General features: G+C 45.2%; 1 protein-coding gene across 1 annotated transcript in view; it reads left to right on the top strand.

The window, feature by feature from the left end:
- LOC133159726 (anosmin-1) overlaps positions 1-16,069 on the top strand; it is a 48,562-nt gene that overhangs the window by 20,003 nt on the left and 12,490 nt on the right. Inside the window, exons 3-7 of the mRNA XM_061287036.1 lie at positions 7,844-7,906; positions 8,350-8,572; positions 12,508-12,692; positions 13,290-13,419; positions 15,751-15,956. Of these exons, the coding sequence (XP_061143020.1) occupies positions 7,844-7,906; positions 8,350-8,572; positions 12,508-12,692; positions 13,290-13,419; positions 15,751-15,956 (807 nt within the window). The remainder of the gene's footprint in view (positions 1-7,843; positions 7,907-8,349; positions 8,573-12,507; positions 12,693-13,289; positions 13,420-15,750; positions 15,957-16,069) is intronic.

The following is a 16,069-nucleotide window of genomic DNA, read 5'->3' as shown; positions in this document are numbered from 1 at the left end:
CAGCATGATTTGTATGGCTCTGTTTTTCTGCACGACTCAAAAGTCCAATTTATCTAGACTTGGGATTGTCGCTGAACATCTCCAGGGTAATGATGCATTTTGCCTGGAAATGTACCCACGCTATAAACATTTGTATGAAATCAAATTTCCAGCCATCCATCCATTTGGTATTTCCAGCCATCCATCCATTTGGTATATCGCTTGAACTTTTCAGGGTCGCAGAGAGTCGGCAAGTCTCCCAGTTAACTTTGTGCTAAAGTCAGACCATACTCTGGAGTGATTGCCAGTTCAGCACAGGGCACAAATGCAGTCATGGAGAATGTTTTCTCTTGTCGCGATGTCTCATAGACGAGCAAAAAAACGCAATCGAGCAGAATCCTTCATGAGCACGTAAACGGATTAGTATGCCCATTCCTATCTTGAACAGCGTCAATCAAAAACCTAGTTTCATTCCATCTGCCAACCACAAATCACTTAGGAAGAATATGTTTTTATTATCTTGGAGAACATTTTCATGAAACTATCTGAAAGGAAAATCATAGCTGGAGATCTGGACGATTGATGAAGGAATTTCACCGTGAGATTGCTTTTGCGTGGCTGTTGACATCCACTTTGCAATGCGCATTAGCGCCACCTACAGGACATCTGTGCAACAGTCTGACCTATCGTGATTGAACTAGAACAGAGCTAGTCCTGTCATCTAGCACCAGTGACCTCGAATCGAACAAATGCTCTTCTGCATGAATGACCCCTCTACATGCACGCCAAATTCTTGTCAAACGTCTTGCGATAAGAGTGGAAGCTTCTCTATTTTCCTCCCATGCTCAGTTCCTGTGGGCGTAATGGCTATTATGTCCATTCGGTGTATCTTGTTTTGCCATCTGCTCAATCCTCAACGGCTGGCGTGACAGTGATGCATTTATTCGGTACTCCGCGTGGATGAAGCCAGTTCATTATCGGCGCTTCTGACAGTCGCAATAAATGGCCCCGGGCTCGGAAGAAGTGTTCCACGTGATCGTTTTCATCTCTCGCTCCCATGCATCTATCATCGCAATGTTTCGGAGAGCGTAAATCACGTGTCGTGGATAGATCTGACACAACGGGCTTTGGCGTTCCCATGCCGAAGACCAAGTGGCCTCCTTATCATCGATCTGACCTCACGGGATGGATACGTCCTGTTGAGTCTAATTGTCATGAAATGTAAACCGAGCTCGGAGAGAGGTGATAAGCCGGGCTCTCGTTACGGCCACTGGATGTGAGCTCTTGTCGCCCGACTGGCGATAACAACGCGAGATGGCGGTAAGAGGAGTCGCCCAGGAGGTGTGTGGGTGAAACTTAAGCGCGGTGAAGTATTAAGTGGGGGACAAAGCGCCAGTGGGGCCGAGCTGTGTGGGCTTTCCTGCTCATAAATAAGGCAGGCACCTCGGATTGTGGGCTGAATGTATAATTCATGTGCTCGCTGCCCCTCCTCTTCTTCTCTACCTCACTTTCTGCCCTCTTTGTTGTCTGCGCCCTCTCTGGCACGTCAATTAAAATTTAAAGCAGCGAACCGAGGCAAATTCTCAAGATGACAATCATATTTTGATGCCATGCTCGCCCACATTTGGCAGAGCAAGTAATTTAGTGTCGTCGATTTGTTTGCTGCTTTCAATTGAGGCACATTTCAACTTCCATAGTGCGAATTTTTGGAATTTAACCAAAATGAATGACGTACTGTTTAATTCTGGGAATGGGTCCTTGAGATTTTTTCGTAAATACTGTTATGATAGACACGTTCACTAAATTTTGTGGCAACTGGTGAAATTGGAGTCAGAAGCTAATATATCAAACGTTGTGAAACTTTTCAACTCCTCGAAAGGTTGATGTCATAATCCACCAACTTTAGACTGCCCAGGAAAAAAAAGCTTCACAAATCAGTGTCCCCCATCCAGCTAGTATACCTCTTTCTGATTGGGGCTTATTTGGTGAATTCCCTTGTTGGAAATCATTAAAGTAAGACCCGTGGAGTTTGCCCAAAAAGGCTGCTGCAAACCAAAACGGCTGACTTCCTGTTCAATTTTGGTTATGCGTCTTGTAGACCTTTTTTGTCAAACCTGTTATGATGGATATATTCACCCAAAAACTTGCATCAGGAGCTGTTTTCTTGGAACCTAATAAAGCCTTGAAAATACCATCAAACTTTGACACCTTGCTCCACCCACATTAGCCAACATAGAAAAAAATGCATCAAGCTCGTTTGAACAAATTCCCAAGAATGGGCCCTGGAATTCGCCCTAAATTGCCACTTCAAACTAACATTCCTGTCTAATTTTGAGCTGGGTTCTTTTTTTACATACACCAGGTTACGCACATTTGTAAATATTGACAAGTTTTTCAAGTTGTCGAGGCTTTCAAAAAGGTGATTCATTCCTCAGAATGATAAACATATCCTCGTGCTTGGGGCATAATTCAAGTCATGCTTCAAATCACGTCTACAACCACCTAAAAACACCGCCCAGCAACACCCGTTTGAAGAGCTAGACATTTTCGACCAAACGTCCGTGTTGTGTAAACATTGAAGAGTTATGACGCCGGCAGAGTTTACTCCAAACATTCCTCGAATCACCCGTAATTTACTCGGCAATTTGGAGGTAACTGCCGTTAGTCATCAGGAGGAAATTGGAAACGGCCTCTGTGTGAATTCATTTATTAAACCTAGTTATCTACATTTTGTATTGCTTGAGCAATAAAGAACGCCTCCTTTCAGATGTCAGAGGGACTTGCAGGATATTGCTACACGATTAGGATCTGTTTTGGACTCATTTCCATACAATCTGCAGATCAGGACCTGAACGTTTTAGTTTTTAATATACGACATGTTATTCACCCCAGCATCGAAATTGGATGGATGGATGGCGGAATGTTTTCGACACAGGCCTTGTATTGGATGGAGAGCGTACCTAATCAAGTGTCCAGAGCTGGAAAAGCCATTTTCTCTTAAAACGAGTGCTCCTTTTGAATATCGTATTGCAAAGTCACATCTCAAGTCTGTTAATCATTTTTAGCCTACGTGATCCTTCACGCACACCTGCGCAGACGGGAAAGTGCTGCTATCTCGTGGACCTTGAACATCACGTAAGGCGGAGGAAATGATGTCTAGACGTTCTAACGCGGCAAGATCGCCTCGCTGATTTACTCGCTCTCCTATAACGTTCCTTTGAAACTTTACGGCACTCCAGAGGGACATCACGGGAACACGGCTAGCCCTTTTGCACTCATTCACGTCTTGAGGAACACTTGCCGCTCGATACTTTTCGATCCGGTCAGGTCAGGGCATTCTGACCTGTAAAAAAAATAAAAGCAAGAAGTTGGAAATGGAGAACGAGTCGTGTAGAGGCGGTTCGAAGTGCGCCGTGCCGCCTGTCGTGTTTGAAAGAGAAACAGTCAAACCGCCGAGTGTGGCTTCTCTCAGCGAGAAATGGAACAAGTGACTGGCATGCTGAGATTGCAGCTGCACCGCTGAAACACAACGAATTCCTCCGCTAATTAGTTTTAACATTCGTTCAATCTGCCTGTCGCAGATTGGGATGATTATTTTGCTTGTATTGTGATAACAAAGCAAACATTTATTTAGGGGGGGAAAATGCTAACAAAGGCAAAATATAATCGCTGCATAATTGGTTGTACGCCCGACAACTGCCAAAATGGTAACACAATGCTGCAAAATATGTCATCAGTCGCAAAGATTTTCCATTGGCTGTGAACAACTTCTTTCAGTGAGTGACACCAGAACATGTGTGTAACATATCCTTTGCAAGTGTGACTTGCCATAGGGTCAAAAAAAAAAAAGATACTGCAGCTGGCAAAGGAAAATGCTTTGGCTGCGGCTCTGAAAGATATATCACATGATAGAAAATGTACCCGCAAAAGCAACACGAGCCTGCGGTTGTCAAAAGTATCGTTTTCTGGAGAGACGCTTGGAAACATTCGCTTGCTCGACACGAGCTTAATGCAGATGGAAGGATGAAATCGGGAAAGAAAGATGAGTTTCAAAACTGGATTAGAGCGGACGTGGCCTGAGAGGGTGATTAAATGGGGGGAATGAGGGATGTAGCGTCTCGGCCACAGCCAAATGAAAGAGAAATTGAGTGAGAAGTGAGTGAAGAAAATGTCCCCGTGCCACTGACTCCTGGATGGGTCAATAGATGGGAGGTGACCAGCGGGAGTGTGAAACGACCTAACTCAGTCGAGATTTTTGTCTCGCATGCGAGTTCCTTCCACAATTAGCGCACCCCGATTTTTCTCTTTCTTTCCCCTCCTTCCTCGTCCCCCTTTCAGTCGGCCTCAAAGCGAGGATGGGCTGTGGCATCGGTGGCCATTCAATCTCACTCTCTCATCACCCCCTCCCTTGCCCTCTTAACCACCACCACAACATTTTATTACAGCGTGAAATGGGGATTGAAAGCCGCCTATGGAAGTTCCTACTTAACCATGCAGAGTGTGTCACTGGTGGGGAGAGGCAGATAAGAGGACAAAAGGGAAATTAGCCACACAACAACACACATGCTTTTGTCAAGACTTAACTGCTGAAGAGCACAGAAACAACCCCCAAAGCCTGATTACTTCTCAGACACAGTGTTTCTTTCTTATTATTTTTTTTTTAGGGGCAAAATTTGTCCGCGCATAATGTCATTGGATAATTAAACACATTCCACTGGGCAGTTCACACAGATGGTATTTAAGGAGCGGATGATTTGCCACCCAAAGTGACTCCCAATTACATTAGTGTGCGGCCATGGAAGGTCATCAGGTTAGGGCTGTTATAATTGAATATTTTTAGAATTCATTATTTTATCGATTATTCCATCAATTCATTTTCCTAGAAACATTTTCCTAGATTACTCTGTTAATTAACCATTATTTCTGCTTATTTGGTATTATTTAGTGATAAAAAAACAACAACCAAACAACAATGAAGCAATACCTGAAGGATTGATGGTCAAGGTAAAGGCAGATGTTTGCGAATGTCGATTAATGGATTAACTTTGATTAACTTAACCCTGAGTATCAGGAATTGCTTGCAATAATGTCCCTTGTACTGTGTGGCTCTGTCTTTTCTTTTGTGGCATTTAGGCTCTTACTTGAGTTTTGTCAAAGGCTGTGCAGTTGAAGTATAAAGTTTACATTATGTTGCAAGTGTACTCCGATCAATCAACTGTCCGCTTCCTGTGCGCAAATGCTTTTAAAGGGTGTGCAGAGGTTGCGGCAACTAGTGTTGTGGCCCTTTCCCAAACTTGTTGTTGGCACCGTTGCCATGGATTAGACTGCCCATCAAACTATGTAAATAGCGATCAGGCTCCTGATTGATGACAGCACCTTTTGTAACCGTACGCAGTCTTTTATATTTGCTTTGGCAGGACATCTGTCGTCGAGACACGATCCTCTCTCTCGCTCTCCTTAAATGTTGGGAAGTAGATGGGGGGGCTTGGTCGAGGTGTGGGATGGGAGAATGGCTGACAGATGTGACAGGTTGAAGCACACCTGCGGGGTGAGCTGATGTCTCTTTTGCACTAATGTTGAGCCACCTCATGATGACAAATTTGTTAACCGTTAACTTGGAACTTATTTTTCTTTTCTCACTTTTCTCACTAAAATGATCTGAATGATGCTGTACAGTTTGGTGCCAATTCCAATTAGTCTTGTTCATCTTCATTGGAGTTCCATTGTATGGGCTTTCATTCGAACCTTTTACACTGAAGACTAAAAGAAGACATTTTAGGAAGAAAAAAAAGGCTTGTGTTACTATATCCGCCGCTAATTCATCCTGTTTGGCACGCAAGCATGTCGAGGTATTGATGAATCTATTTTCACTTGTACGGATGTAATTGTGAGGAGCCAGAAGGGGAATCTTCCCGAAGAAAAAAGGCAAAGGAATGCATTCAGAGCTTTCAATGAGTAAAATGAGCCTGATCCTTGGGCTTACGTGCATGTGTTCACTGATTTGTTGGAGGGCTTTACTGGGCTTTACAATGCGGACGCCTTACCGGCAGAGTGGCCTTTAGATGCAGCCGCCGTTTTGCCTTGGTTGCCAGATTACGACAACCTTACGATCCCCAAGGGCGTGGCAGATTTGGCGTGTTGAATGTTTGTGGCTAGACAGCAGTTTACTATGGAAGTCCCGCAAGGTCGTAACGTCTCTTCTCATTGGTCCCTTTGAGTCACGCTGTACGTATGACATCATTGTAGAAGACCATATATCTATATTGTCGGGAAAAAAAAAAATCTCTGAAAAAGCATCTGTGAAACACCCACCACCTGGCCCATAGAGAGTGGAGCGGAACCGAGAGCTGACAGGCGTGGGCTCGCAGCGCGTTCCTCCACAAGCCAGATTTATGTTTCATCATTCGCCCGCCCTTCGCAACTCCATAAAAAGCAAATAAACTTTTCACTGGCAATGGCAGAATAACAACAGAGACGCCTAATGAGCGAATGAATGGCTCATAAATATGAGTTGCCGCCACCCCTCGATGAAATGTGAAAATTTAACAGTAGGGTCAATGTAGTCTACACAGTTGGCGCTGTCATTCAAACAAAATCACAGAAAGTGACAAAATAGTTAGTTGTGAAATCTGGAGTCAAAGTTTCTTTTCAGTACTCTACAACTGATCCCCCCCCAAAACGTCTGGGAATGAATTATTCCATTTCAAAGTGGCGCAAGGAGTTCAAGGTACATATTTGTTTTTAGACACGCTTCTCATCCTCGTTTAGCTTGCCAGGAACGTGGTCTTTGTCGGTATTTGACAGGGCACAGTTCTTGAACAAATGATCTTCAGATTTAGTGTGGAGTCAAAAAATGTATACCCGTTTACACAATCATGTTGCAGAAGCGATCCGATGTCCAAAGATGGAAAATTGTCGGGCTGACTTCATCGAACAGCGACCCCAAAAATAAAAAGACGAAAAAATGCAAACGTTTTTTTTAACAAAGCAAGCCTATTTCCACCCCATCTCAAATGATGGCAGTGTCACGCATCAAGAATGTGTGCAGCTATGTCTCAGTGTCACATCGCTAAGATGCTAAGATGAGGCATGTGTGCATTGAGTGGCTTTGGCTGCGGTCGCTGCGGTTTGGGTCGTTCTGGTCGTTTCGCAGATGCAGTCTGGCAGCGCTTTGTGTGATTTCACAGCGGCCTCAGCACCAGAGAAGGTTCTCCCCCTCTTTCCCGGTCCCATGTGAACACCCTCCCCTAATGTCGCATCTGCCAGTTTCTATTGGGTACAATCACTCTGAGTGAATTCAATTCATTTGGGGTGAGCTGATATATCAAATGCTTTTCTAAATTCTATCATCTCATTATGTTTGTCAAAATGGCTTCTTGCCACGTCCATTTTATCCTGCACCTGTGCCAACTGTTTAGTCAATGTCTTCCATGTGGGAATCCCAAGAACTTGAAGGCAATGTGTGTTGTTGAAGGCGCCGGTAAAGGGGGAGGAGTTTGCTTCTGGTGCCATATGGACAAAAGCAAGTCCGAACATGAAAATGAGGAGCAGGTGAAGTGGTAGAGTGAAGAGTATGAAGTGCAGACAGTTTGTGGGGGGGTTGGGGGGGCTCGTGCTGTTAAGGCATGAAGGAGGAATCTGTCAGATACTACATCAACAAGAATCCAAACAGATTACAAGAGACAGGGCGTGTCCGCGCATAATAGACCGACCTCGACCCGTGTTTGCTTTACGATAGAGACTATTTATCAAGACTTCAAGGTATGCGGGGCATCTGTAGCAAAAAAAAAGGTGTGTGTGTGGCCTTGGGAATCAAACATCTTTTGATGTTGCTGACACCTGTCCTCCTGATTTTGTTTTACAGTGCCTGGAGCCCTGCAAGGAATCCTGGGACCTGAAGGAAAACCAATGCCAGGATCTATGCGAGGTATATCACTCGCTGATATAAACAGTAGCACATTTAAAGGCACAGGGAGGAATAGCCTGAGGTAGAGCTGTTATATTTAATTGAGTAACTCGCATCACTGGATTACAAGAAGTAAAATCTCTGCCTCAAAGTTTCGCAGGAATCATTTTTCCATGTGGACTAATGTTACTGCAGTTGGTTCGGTTAGGGTTCAGCGGGCAATGTTTGCAAATAATCGCAAAGCTCCTGTTGTGCAGACAATTGAAGTTAACTCATTCATTGCCAGCTCTGTTCAAATTCAACTTTGACGTCTATAGCTGTCAATGGCAGTGAAGGAGTTTTAAGAAGCAAAATTGTAATGAGCCACTAGTCAAGATTGGATTTATGCAAATTATAATGTTTATGTGTGAATTAAAATTGTTTACCTCATCGAGATTTAATGCAAGGGACATTCTTTCTCCCAGCCCCTCTTTCCCAAAAAGCACTACGAGTGCCTCACCAGCTGCGAGTTCCTCAAGTCCATCGAGGGCGTGAAGCAGGGCGACTGTCCCGCCCCGGAGAAGGCCAGCGGCTTTGCGGCGGCTTGTGTGGAAAGCTGCGAGGAGGACGACGAGTGCTCGGCCGTCAAAAAATGCTGCTCCAATGGTTGTGGCCACACCTGTCAGGTCCCCAAGAACCTGTACAAAGGTAAGTAAAAGCAAACAAAACTTGTTTTTTTAAATCCATACGGGTTTGGTAGCACACATTTAATACAAATTCAGCAGAATCTTTTAAATTATTTTTTCTCCACTGATTGCATGTAGATTTGAGTATTTGAGAAAATATGGTAATCACCGGATGACCCTTAAGTCAACTCATATTACTCCAACAGCTAAGTTGTGTCACTTGAGTGGGTTGAGTGAGTTGTGAGGGTGCTGAGTTGTTAACTGACACACCATCGCACATCCGCTCTCAGCACGTTGTTGTTGTCGTCGGTCACTCAAGGCCAAATCGAAACACAGCGGGCAATCGATCTTTGAACGGCGGCTGCAATGGCCTGCTTTTAATCACGCCGCGGCAACAGTGCACACATATTCCTCGTGCTCAGTAATGACCGGCAAGTGCACGTGATCTGGAATGTGAGCGTATGGACGCAGATGGTGAAAAGATCTTGGGAGAGAGGCTCCAGTGGTGGATGTCATGCCCCCAAAAGGTGAACAGAATGTTAATGTGGAAAGATGAAAAGAGCGCTAACCTTGGAACGTTCCAGTGACCCCAGTCAACGAAAACCATCCAATGTGTTTTGGAGACCTTCATATACGGGCCCGCCTATGCCGTCATTGAAGGGAGCACGTGACAGCTAGCTGTCGCCGCCGCGTTTACACAAAATTACGCCAACATTACGCTCCGACGTTCCAGTGAAATTGTTCTTGTGGCCTCTCTGTGTCAAAGGTCTAATTAGTCGCTCATGGTTTAAAGGGTATAATTGTTTCTGTGTGTGCACAAGCGGGTGATGTGTATGCGCGTGGAGTCATTGCCATGATGATCCGTGATGCTGGAAGCTATTAGCAAACACAAGCAGAGTGAAATGGAGCATTTCCCCTGGTGAGATCATTCTCAGATGTGTCCAAGTGTGCCTGAGCATTTTGGAACCCCCAATGGACTTTTGATAGCCAACAAAGGTCGTGTTTTTATTGAAAAACATACAGTATCTTGTGAATGTGTGATATTCAATATATTTTACTGGACCTCAAAAAAATATATACAATCCATGTTACTCGCGGGCTCATTTGAAATAGCTTGGTGTAAAACAATTTAAATGTTCCAATGGTATAAACCCTGCAGATATTTGAAATGAGCTTTCTACATGTTTTTATTAGGTTTTTTTTTTTTTTTTATCAGAAGAAGAAGATTACTATTTTAACTGCCACCCCCACAAAATGTAAATTCTAACAAAACTGCTAACATGCTAATATAGCAAGGTAACAGCCTCTTTGGCAGATGAATCCGGAATTTGCAGTAGTTCAAAAACCAGATGTTTTTAGCCATCATTTGTGCATCACAACAGCTCACTCTACAGTATTCACACACAACCACAAAACTCATGTATATTCAGATGTTTTCTTTGGCAACACTCACTTGCTTTCCCTGATTAACATTTACTTCATGGCGCCTCTCCACATTCCCAATACACACACGGTTGGTTAATTGAAGACTTTATAATGAATGCTGCATGGTTGTTTTGCTTTAAGGTCCAAGCAATTGGATGGGGACCAGTCAAGGGCATACCTCAGGGAGTAGCTCTAATGCAGAAAAGTGGTATCAAAAGTGTTGGATGGAACATTATAACACACCGCCTTTACACAGTCAATCTCACACACCCTGTGAAAGGCTTGGTGCGTGCGCTACATTCTAGTCATCCATGCCCTATACTGATGCAACCCGAATGATCATCTCTCACATTAACATGATGGGAAAAAATAGAGCGTAAAATGTCAACGTCCAAATGGTTCAATTGAGTGAAATCTAATGAACGTTTATTAGCTTATCCGCCATCCTCAGCCGACAGTGTTTGTCTTTCACTGTCCGTGATTAGCGCAGTCCTAACGGCAGCTTGTGTGTTAGTGGAGGAAATGATTATTGTTGGCAAGGTTGACTTGAATGGACCCCCCAACCCACCACTCCACCCCCCACCCAAATGGCCCTCGGACAGCAGAGTTACATCATGGTGCCTGGAGTAAGCATGCGGGACCATTGAAAGATGAACGCTGTGTGATTCTTGGGAGCGAGCCCGGCTCTAAAGTTATCTTTGGAAGGCGCAAAGCTGCGAGAAAGTGCATTTGATACCCTCCCACATTTTGCGGAAGAAACCAGGCTGCGAGCACAGATGTGCGCTGGTGTGGTTTTGTGTGTCTGCAGCAGGAGGACTTGGGTGACTTTGTGAGAAGATGAGCTAAGGCGGAGTGGAAGGGAGGAATGCTGCGGTTAGCCAGGCGCACGTCGTGGCGCAGGAAATGTGACACGTCGGTCCAGCGGCGCACGCAAACAACACACAAGCCGTCGAGTTGTGAAACCGCAGTACAATGACCCCCAGCTGTACGCATGTACGACGCTGTTATCATAGCGACTAAACAAAAGACACCGCATAGCGCTCAAGGGGCCCTTTCTTCATCTTCCAGCGTGTTCATGCAATCCCATTTTATGAGTTGCAATTAGATGAAATGCTGTGAAGTCAAAACACGGTCTTGATCACACTGCCCACCAACAAGCGCTGCGGTAGCCTCCGACGTGCCTTGGACGCCAGCGGTCCAATATAAAATGCTTGACAGCTTATTGACGATGCGGTCAAATCCCTTTCTCATTATCAGCAAAGCCGACGCTCTTATCTTCTACTTAATGGCAGCAAATTCAGCCTTGGATGAGCTTTCGACCGAGCTCCTTCACTTAGTAAAGCTTATATTTACCCTGCGAAGACTTTACAAGTGCAGTGATGCAAGTGACCGTGCATGTGAGCAACTGCTAAAACACACCACTATGGCCAGAAATCTCTAGAGGTACTGCTACAAGATACTACCAACTTATCTCGACATGGATCTACTTGCTATGGAAGTAGCAGCAACTTGTCCAGCTAATAAACTAGTACATAAGTGGTGTAAATTCTCAATGTGGTCCAGTCCTTGTCCCCGTATCCCGAAGCTGGCTCTCTTCTATTTTACTTAATGGCTGACCTCCTGCTCATGATGAAGCTCACATTTTCTGCGCATAGCGTGTCCAAGGCTCAATGCAGTGATGCAAGTGAGCAGCTGCTAAAACATCACTGTGGCCAAAAAAGTTTCAAAGAGTCATTGGTTGGCGGTACTACCAGGTACTACCCTGTTCGTCTCAGTGCGGCTTAACTTGGTAATAATAAATAATAATAAACTTGGTTTTAAGCTGATACCATACAGCGGCTTGTTGTTTGAAAAGTTCTGAAAAGAACCTTAGCCTGGTTATTTTATCTTCCGTACTCACCAAGAGTAACCACCAACAGATTTGTAATCATCACTGTTACATTTCAGGATGCAAAGCCAGACAGATCAATAGTTCAGCCCCTCCCATGAAAAAAATTGTATCTCTACCATGACCAACGTGCAGAGAAGTAAATACAGGAAAGCATCATTCTCCTTTATCTGTTAATCGTTCCGACTGATGCAGTCAATACGTTTCTAATGTAACGTTCTAAAGTGCTTGACAGTTTATTGATCAAGGAGTCCAATCACTATCTCATTATCACCGTTCCCATTTTCTACTCCAGAAACACTAAATTCAGTCTTGGATGAGCATTAGTCGGACCTCCTGCACTTAATGAAGCTCACACACACACACACACACATCCACTCTGCGGCTTCAACTCAAAGGCCAATTGCAAAGAGCAGTGACACGAGTGAACTTTGACGTTCGCAGCTACTAAAACACACCGCAGCGGCCAAAAGTGTCACAACCTGTCACAGTCAAGAGAAGAAGCTGTTGACCCTCAGCGTGGATCCCAGTGAGATCATGTCTCGTTCTCAAACGCCCGTGCTGCGTTTTATGTATTCTTGAAGTGTGTTTTGCGCAAATGAATAAAACGCAACGTTTAACTTCCAGACCGCTGTTTTCCGCAGGAGTCCCTCTGAAGCCGAGGAAGGAGCTGGTGTTTGCAGAGCTGCCCTCGGGTCAGCTGGAGATCCGCTGGTCCTCCAAGTTCAACATTTCGGTGGAACCCGTTCTTTACGTGGTGCAACGGCGCTGGAACTTTGGTATTCACCCCAGCGAGGATGATGCTACTGAGTGGGAGACCGTTGCACAGGTACGGTAATACCCAACATATCACCTCAAGCCATATCGCATATAGTCCCGGCAGTCTTTTTGTCATTTGTAGTTTCTATATTGTACCATTTTAAAAATGGCTCAAAATATCAAACTCAAACCATTCCACTTTTCATTACCTATTCATTTGTGCTGGTGGTACAGTTCAAAACACAAAATGTTTATTTAGCTGTCTAATCACAAACCATTCTTTGACACTGACTGGAGGTGTCCTCAGCAACTCGACACAAGTCAGGTGGGATAGGTTCCAGGTCACCTGTGACTCAAATGAGCGCTATGCAAAACAAACTTGTCCAAGGTTGACTGATTTGAACTGAACTGTACCGTAGCAAACTGAAATGTAAACTCGAGGTAGCGTTAGTGTGTCACCGTAGCATCCCGCAGCTGTGAAACTACATCGCCGTGGTGACGGACAGCTCCACACAGTCGCCCATTCCTCAAAGTCGCCTCGTCTTTTGAAAGTTCCACCGAGGAGAAACACGCGGATGACTGATGTGGCAGCAAACTCGCACAGAGGCTCTGACCCAACGCGAACCCTGACCCCCTGCCGGTCTCTCTCTCCCCATCTGTCCCTCAGACCGCCGAGGAGCGGGTCCAACTGGCCGACATCAGAGCCAGCAGATGGTACCAGTTCAGAGTCGCTGCCGTCAATGTGCACGGGACCCGCGGCTTCACTGCGCCAAGCAAACACTTCCGCTCCGCTAGAGGTGTGTACGTACGTTTTGCATGTGTGTTTATGTGTGCTGGTTGTGTGGTCTCACGCACTCAAGTGTCAGTTCCTGCTCGGCACCCACTGACCTCCATTTGTTGTGCTTAAGACCTTGGAGCAGGTGGAGCTTTTGGCTTGATTTACATTTTTGCTTTTTCTAATCAAAACATTTATTTTTATTCCTACTCACTGTTTTGATGTTGATTTGCTGTTTAGGCCTCCCCTGTCTAAAAACACGCAAACTGTACACATGGTACTGACTCACAGTACCTAATGTGGCCAATGAGATGAACAAATTCAAAGTGAAACTGAATATACTCAAAGTCATTCGAGTGCTCAAAACCTTTCATTACCAAATTCAATTACAAGAGGCTTTCCCCCCTCCATCCCGTTTCCTTAGAGTCACGCGTAAATGTAATATGTCTAAATTAGACGGGATATTTCGGCTTCCAAATGAATTTAAGTGTAGTCTTGGCTCCCAGTGAGGTGACGTAACTTTTTTTTACTTGCCGTAGATCTTTGCTAGAGATTAGCGTCATGTCGCTGCCTCGTTTTATGACACTAAACAAGTTTGTTTGACGTGTTGGCAGAGCTGCGCACTGAACTTTTTTTTTTTTAAATACAGATACCTCACGTAGATTAGGAGCTGCTTTCCCAACCGAAAATTCATTAAGAAAAAAAATGTTGAACAGTGGAAAGCTCAGGATAAGCTTACAACCACCTGGCTTTTAGTTTTGGTGGCTTGTCAATTATTTGGCTTTTTTTTGTGAATATTTCTGTATCCAAAGGCACGTGTCCTTTAAAGAGACTCTATTCCAAAGTTAAATACATATGTGTCTGGTATTACATGTGTTGCCTGTGTATGTGTTGACCCGCACTGTCAATCCTTCATCATGCATGTGCTCCCCAGAGCATTGTGGATGGCGCTCCGACGGAGCGCGGCACAGGTGGAGAAAAAAGGGATTCCGCTTGGGGGAATAGAAAGTGATCCCCAATCAGGCCAATCAGTGGCAGGACATTGATAGATTGATGGGAGCTGTCATGGCACTGATGAGTTCCCGGGCGTTCGGTCACAGCGTCGCTATTTACATAGCCTACCCCGTATCATCTGATTGCAATTTTGCTTCTGCTACACTTTTTTGTTAAGGCAATTTGTAAGAAGGGAAGGCTTATTTGTCTTGCACCGCCAACGTCAGCTGGTATGCGGAGTCCATGTGTCAGTGTGTGTGTTTGGAGTGGCTTAAATGTGTTTCAGGTGGCAGAGGGAAGGCGAAAGAGAGAGAAAGAGAGCGAGAGGAGTCATTTTCTCATTATCCCTTGCTCTGGGGCCTGGCAAGTGGCCCTGCCTCTCTCTCTCTCTCTCTCTTGATCTGTCTCTCTTTCTGACATAGCAGCACAGCAGCAGTCTCGTATAAAGTACCCAAAAGCGATAGTTGAGTTTAGTAATACAGGACTAGTATAGTACCGTATTTTCCGCACTATAAGGCGCACCTAAAAACCTCCAATAAGCCGGAAGTGCGCCTTATAATCAGGTGCGCCTTACATTTGGTCCAATATTGAGCCACTACAGCAGGCGTGTCCAAAGTCCGGCCCACGGGCCAGATGTATATATCTTATGTATGGACAAAGTTTTAAAATGGGCCATTCATTGAAGGTGTGCCTTATAATCCGGTGCGCCTTAGATATGGACGAAGTTTTAAAATGGGCCATTCATTGAAGGTGCGCCTTATAATCCGGTGCGCCTTATAGGTGCGGAAAATACGGTAATAGAAAATGAATGGTAGACTTTTGTGACATATAATTTGAGTAAAAGTCTAACTGTGTTTAGATAGCCAAAGGAAATTTCTGAGATGAAATCTTAATTAAGGTACAGACCATGAAAATTGTACTGAGGCGCAATCATGAAGTATTTGTAGTCCGTTCCTTTACGAGACTGCCAGCAAGAGACATCGCCGCTTTCTCTCTGCCATCAAAAGCGAGCAGCGGCACAGCAGCGGGAGCACACGGAATCCGCTCGCACGTTCATCGCGGCGATGCCAAGGCTGGCCACCATGTGTTTGTTAACCCCTGACCACGAGTGCTGTCGTAGCCGTGATATGACACCTGTCATAACATCTCACGGTGCATTGTCAGCGGAGGGCTAATGACTTTACAAAGTGTCATAGCAGTCACCCCTCTCCTCCTCAGCCAAAGTGGTGAAAGGCGTTCTGGCTGCAAATGTAACTCCACCTTCAATTAGACTCGCCCGAAAGAACCTCGAGGTTTTAAATGTCTGCAGATGTGTGAAATTTGTCACCCTCGTGACAGCGTTTGCTCCTTCGTCCTCCAGACCCGTCCGCCCCGCCACGCCCGAGCAGCCTGCGTGTCACCAACGTGACGCAGGGTGATGAAGGCCTGGTGACAGTTCGTCTCAACTGGAGCTTGCCAGAGGAGCCCGACATTCCCATACATCACTACAAAGTGTTCTGGAGCTGGACCGTGCCCACCAAGTCGACGGTTCCGTCCAAGAAGAGGAGGAGAAAGACCACCAACGGGGTAAACGCTCCCTCCCAGTCCTTTCTCCCCGCTTTGTTTTCTGCTTTCCGACATTATCTCACTCAAAGTCCCCCTCCTCGGGATTCTCCAATGTTGCATGCGAAGCCATCAAT

The sequence above is a fragment of the Syngnathus typhle genome, linkage group LG9, assembly GCF_033458585.1.
Source record: "Syngnathus typhle isolate RoL2023-S1 ecotype Sweden linkage group LG9, RoL_Styp_1.0, whole genome shotgun sequence".
NCBI classification, from domain to species: domain Eukaryota; kingdom Metazoa; phylum Chordata; class Actinopteri; order Syngnathiformes; family Syngnathidae; genus Syngnathus; species Syngnathus typhle.
The sequence above is the reverse complement of the archived record's forward strand: the minus strand, read 5'-3'. Positions and strand labels throughout refer to the sequence as shown.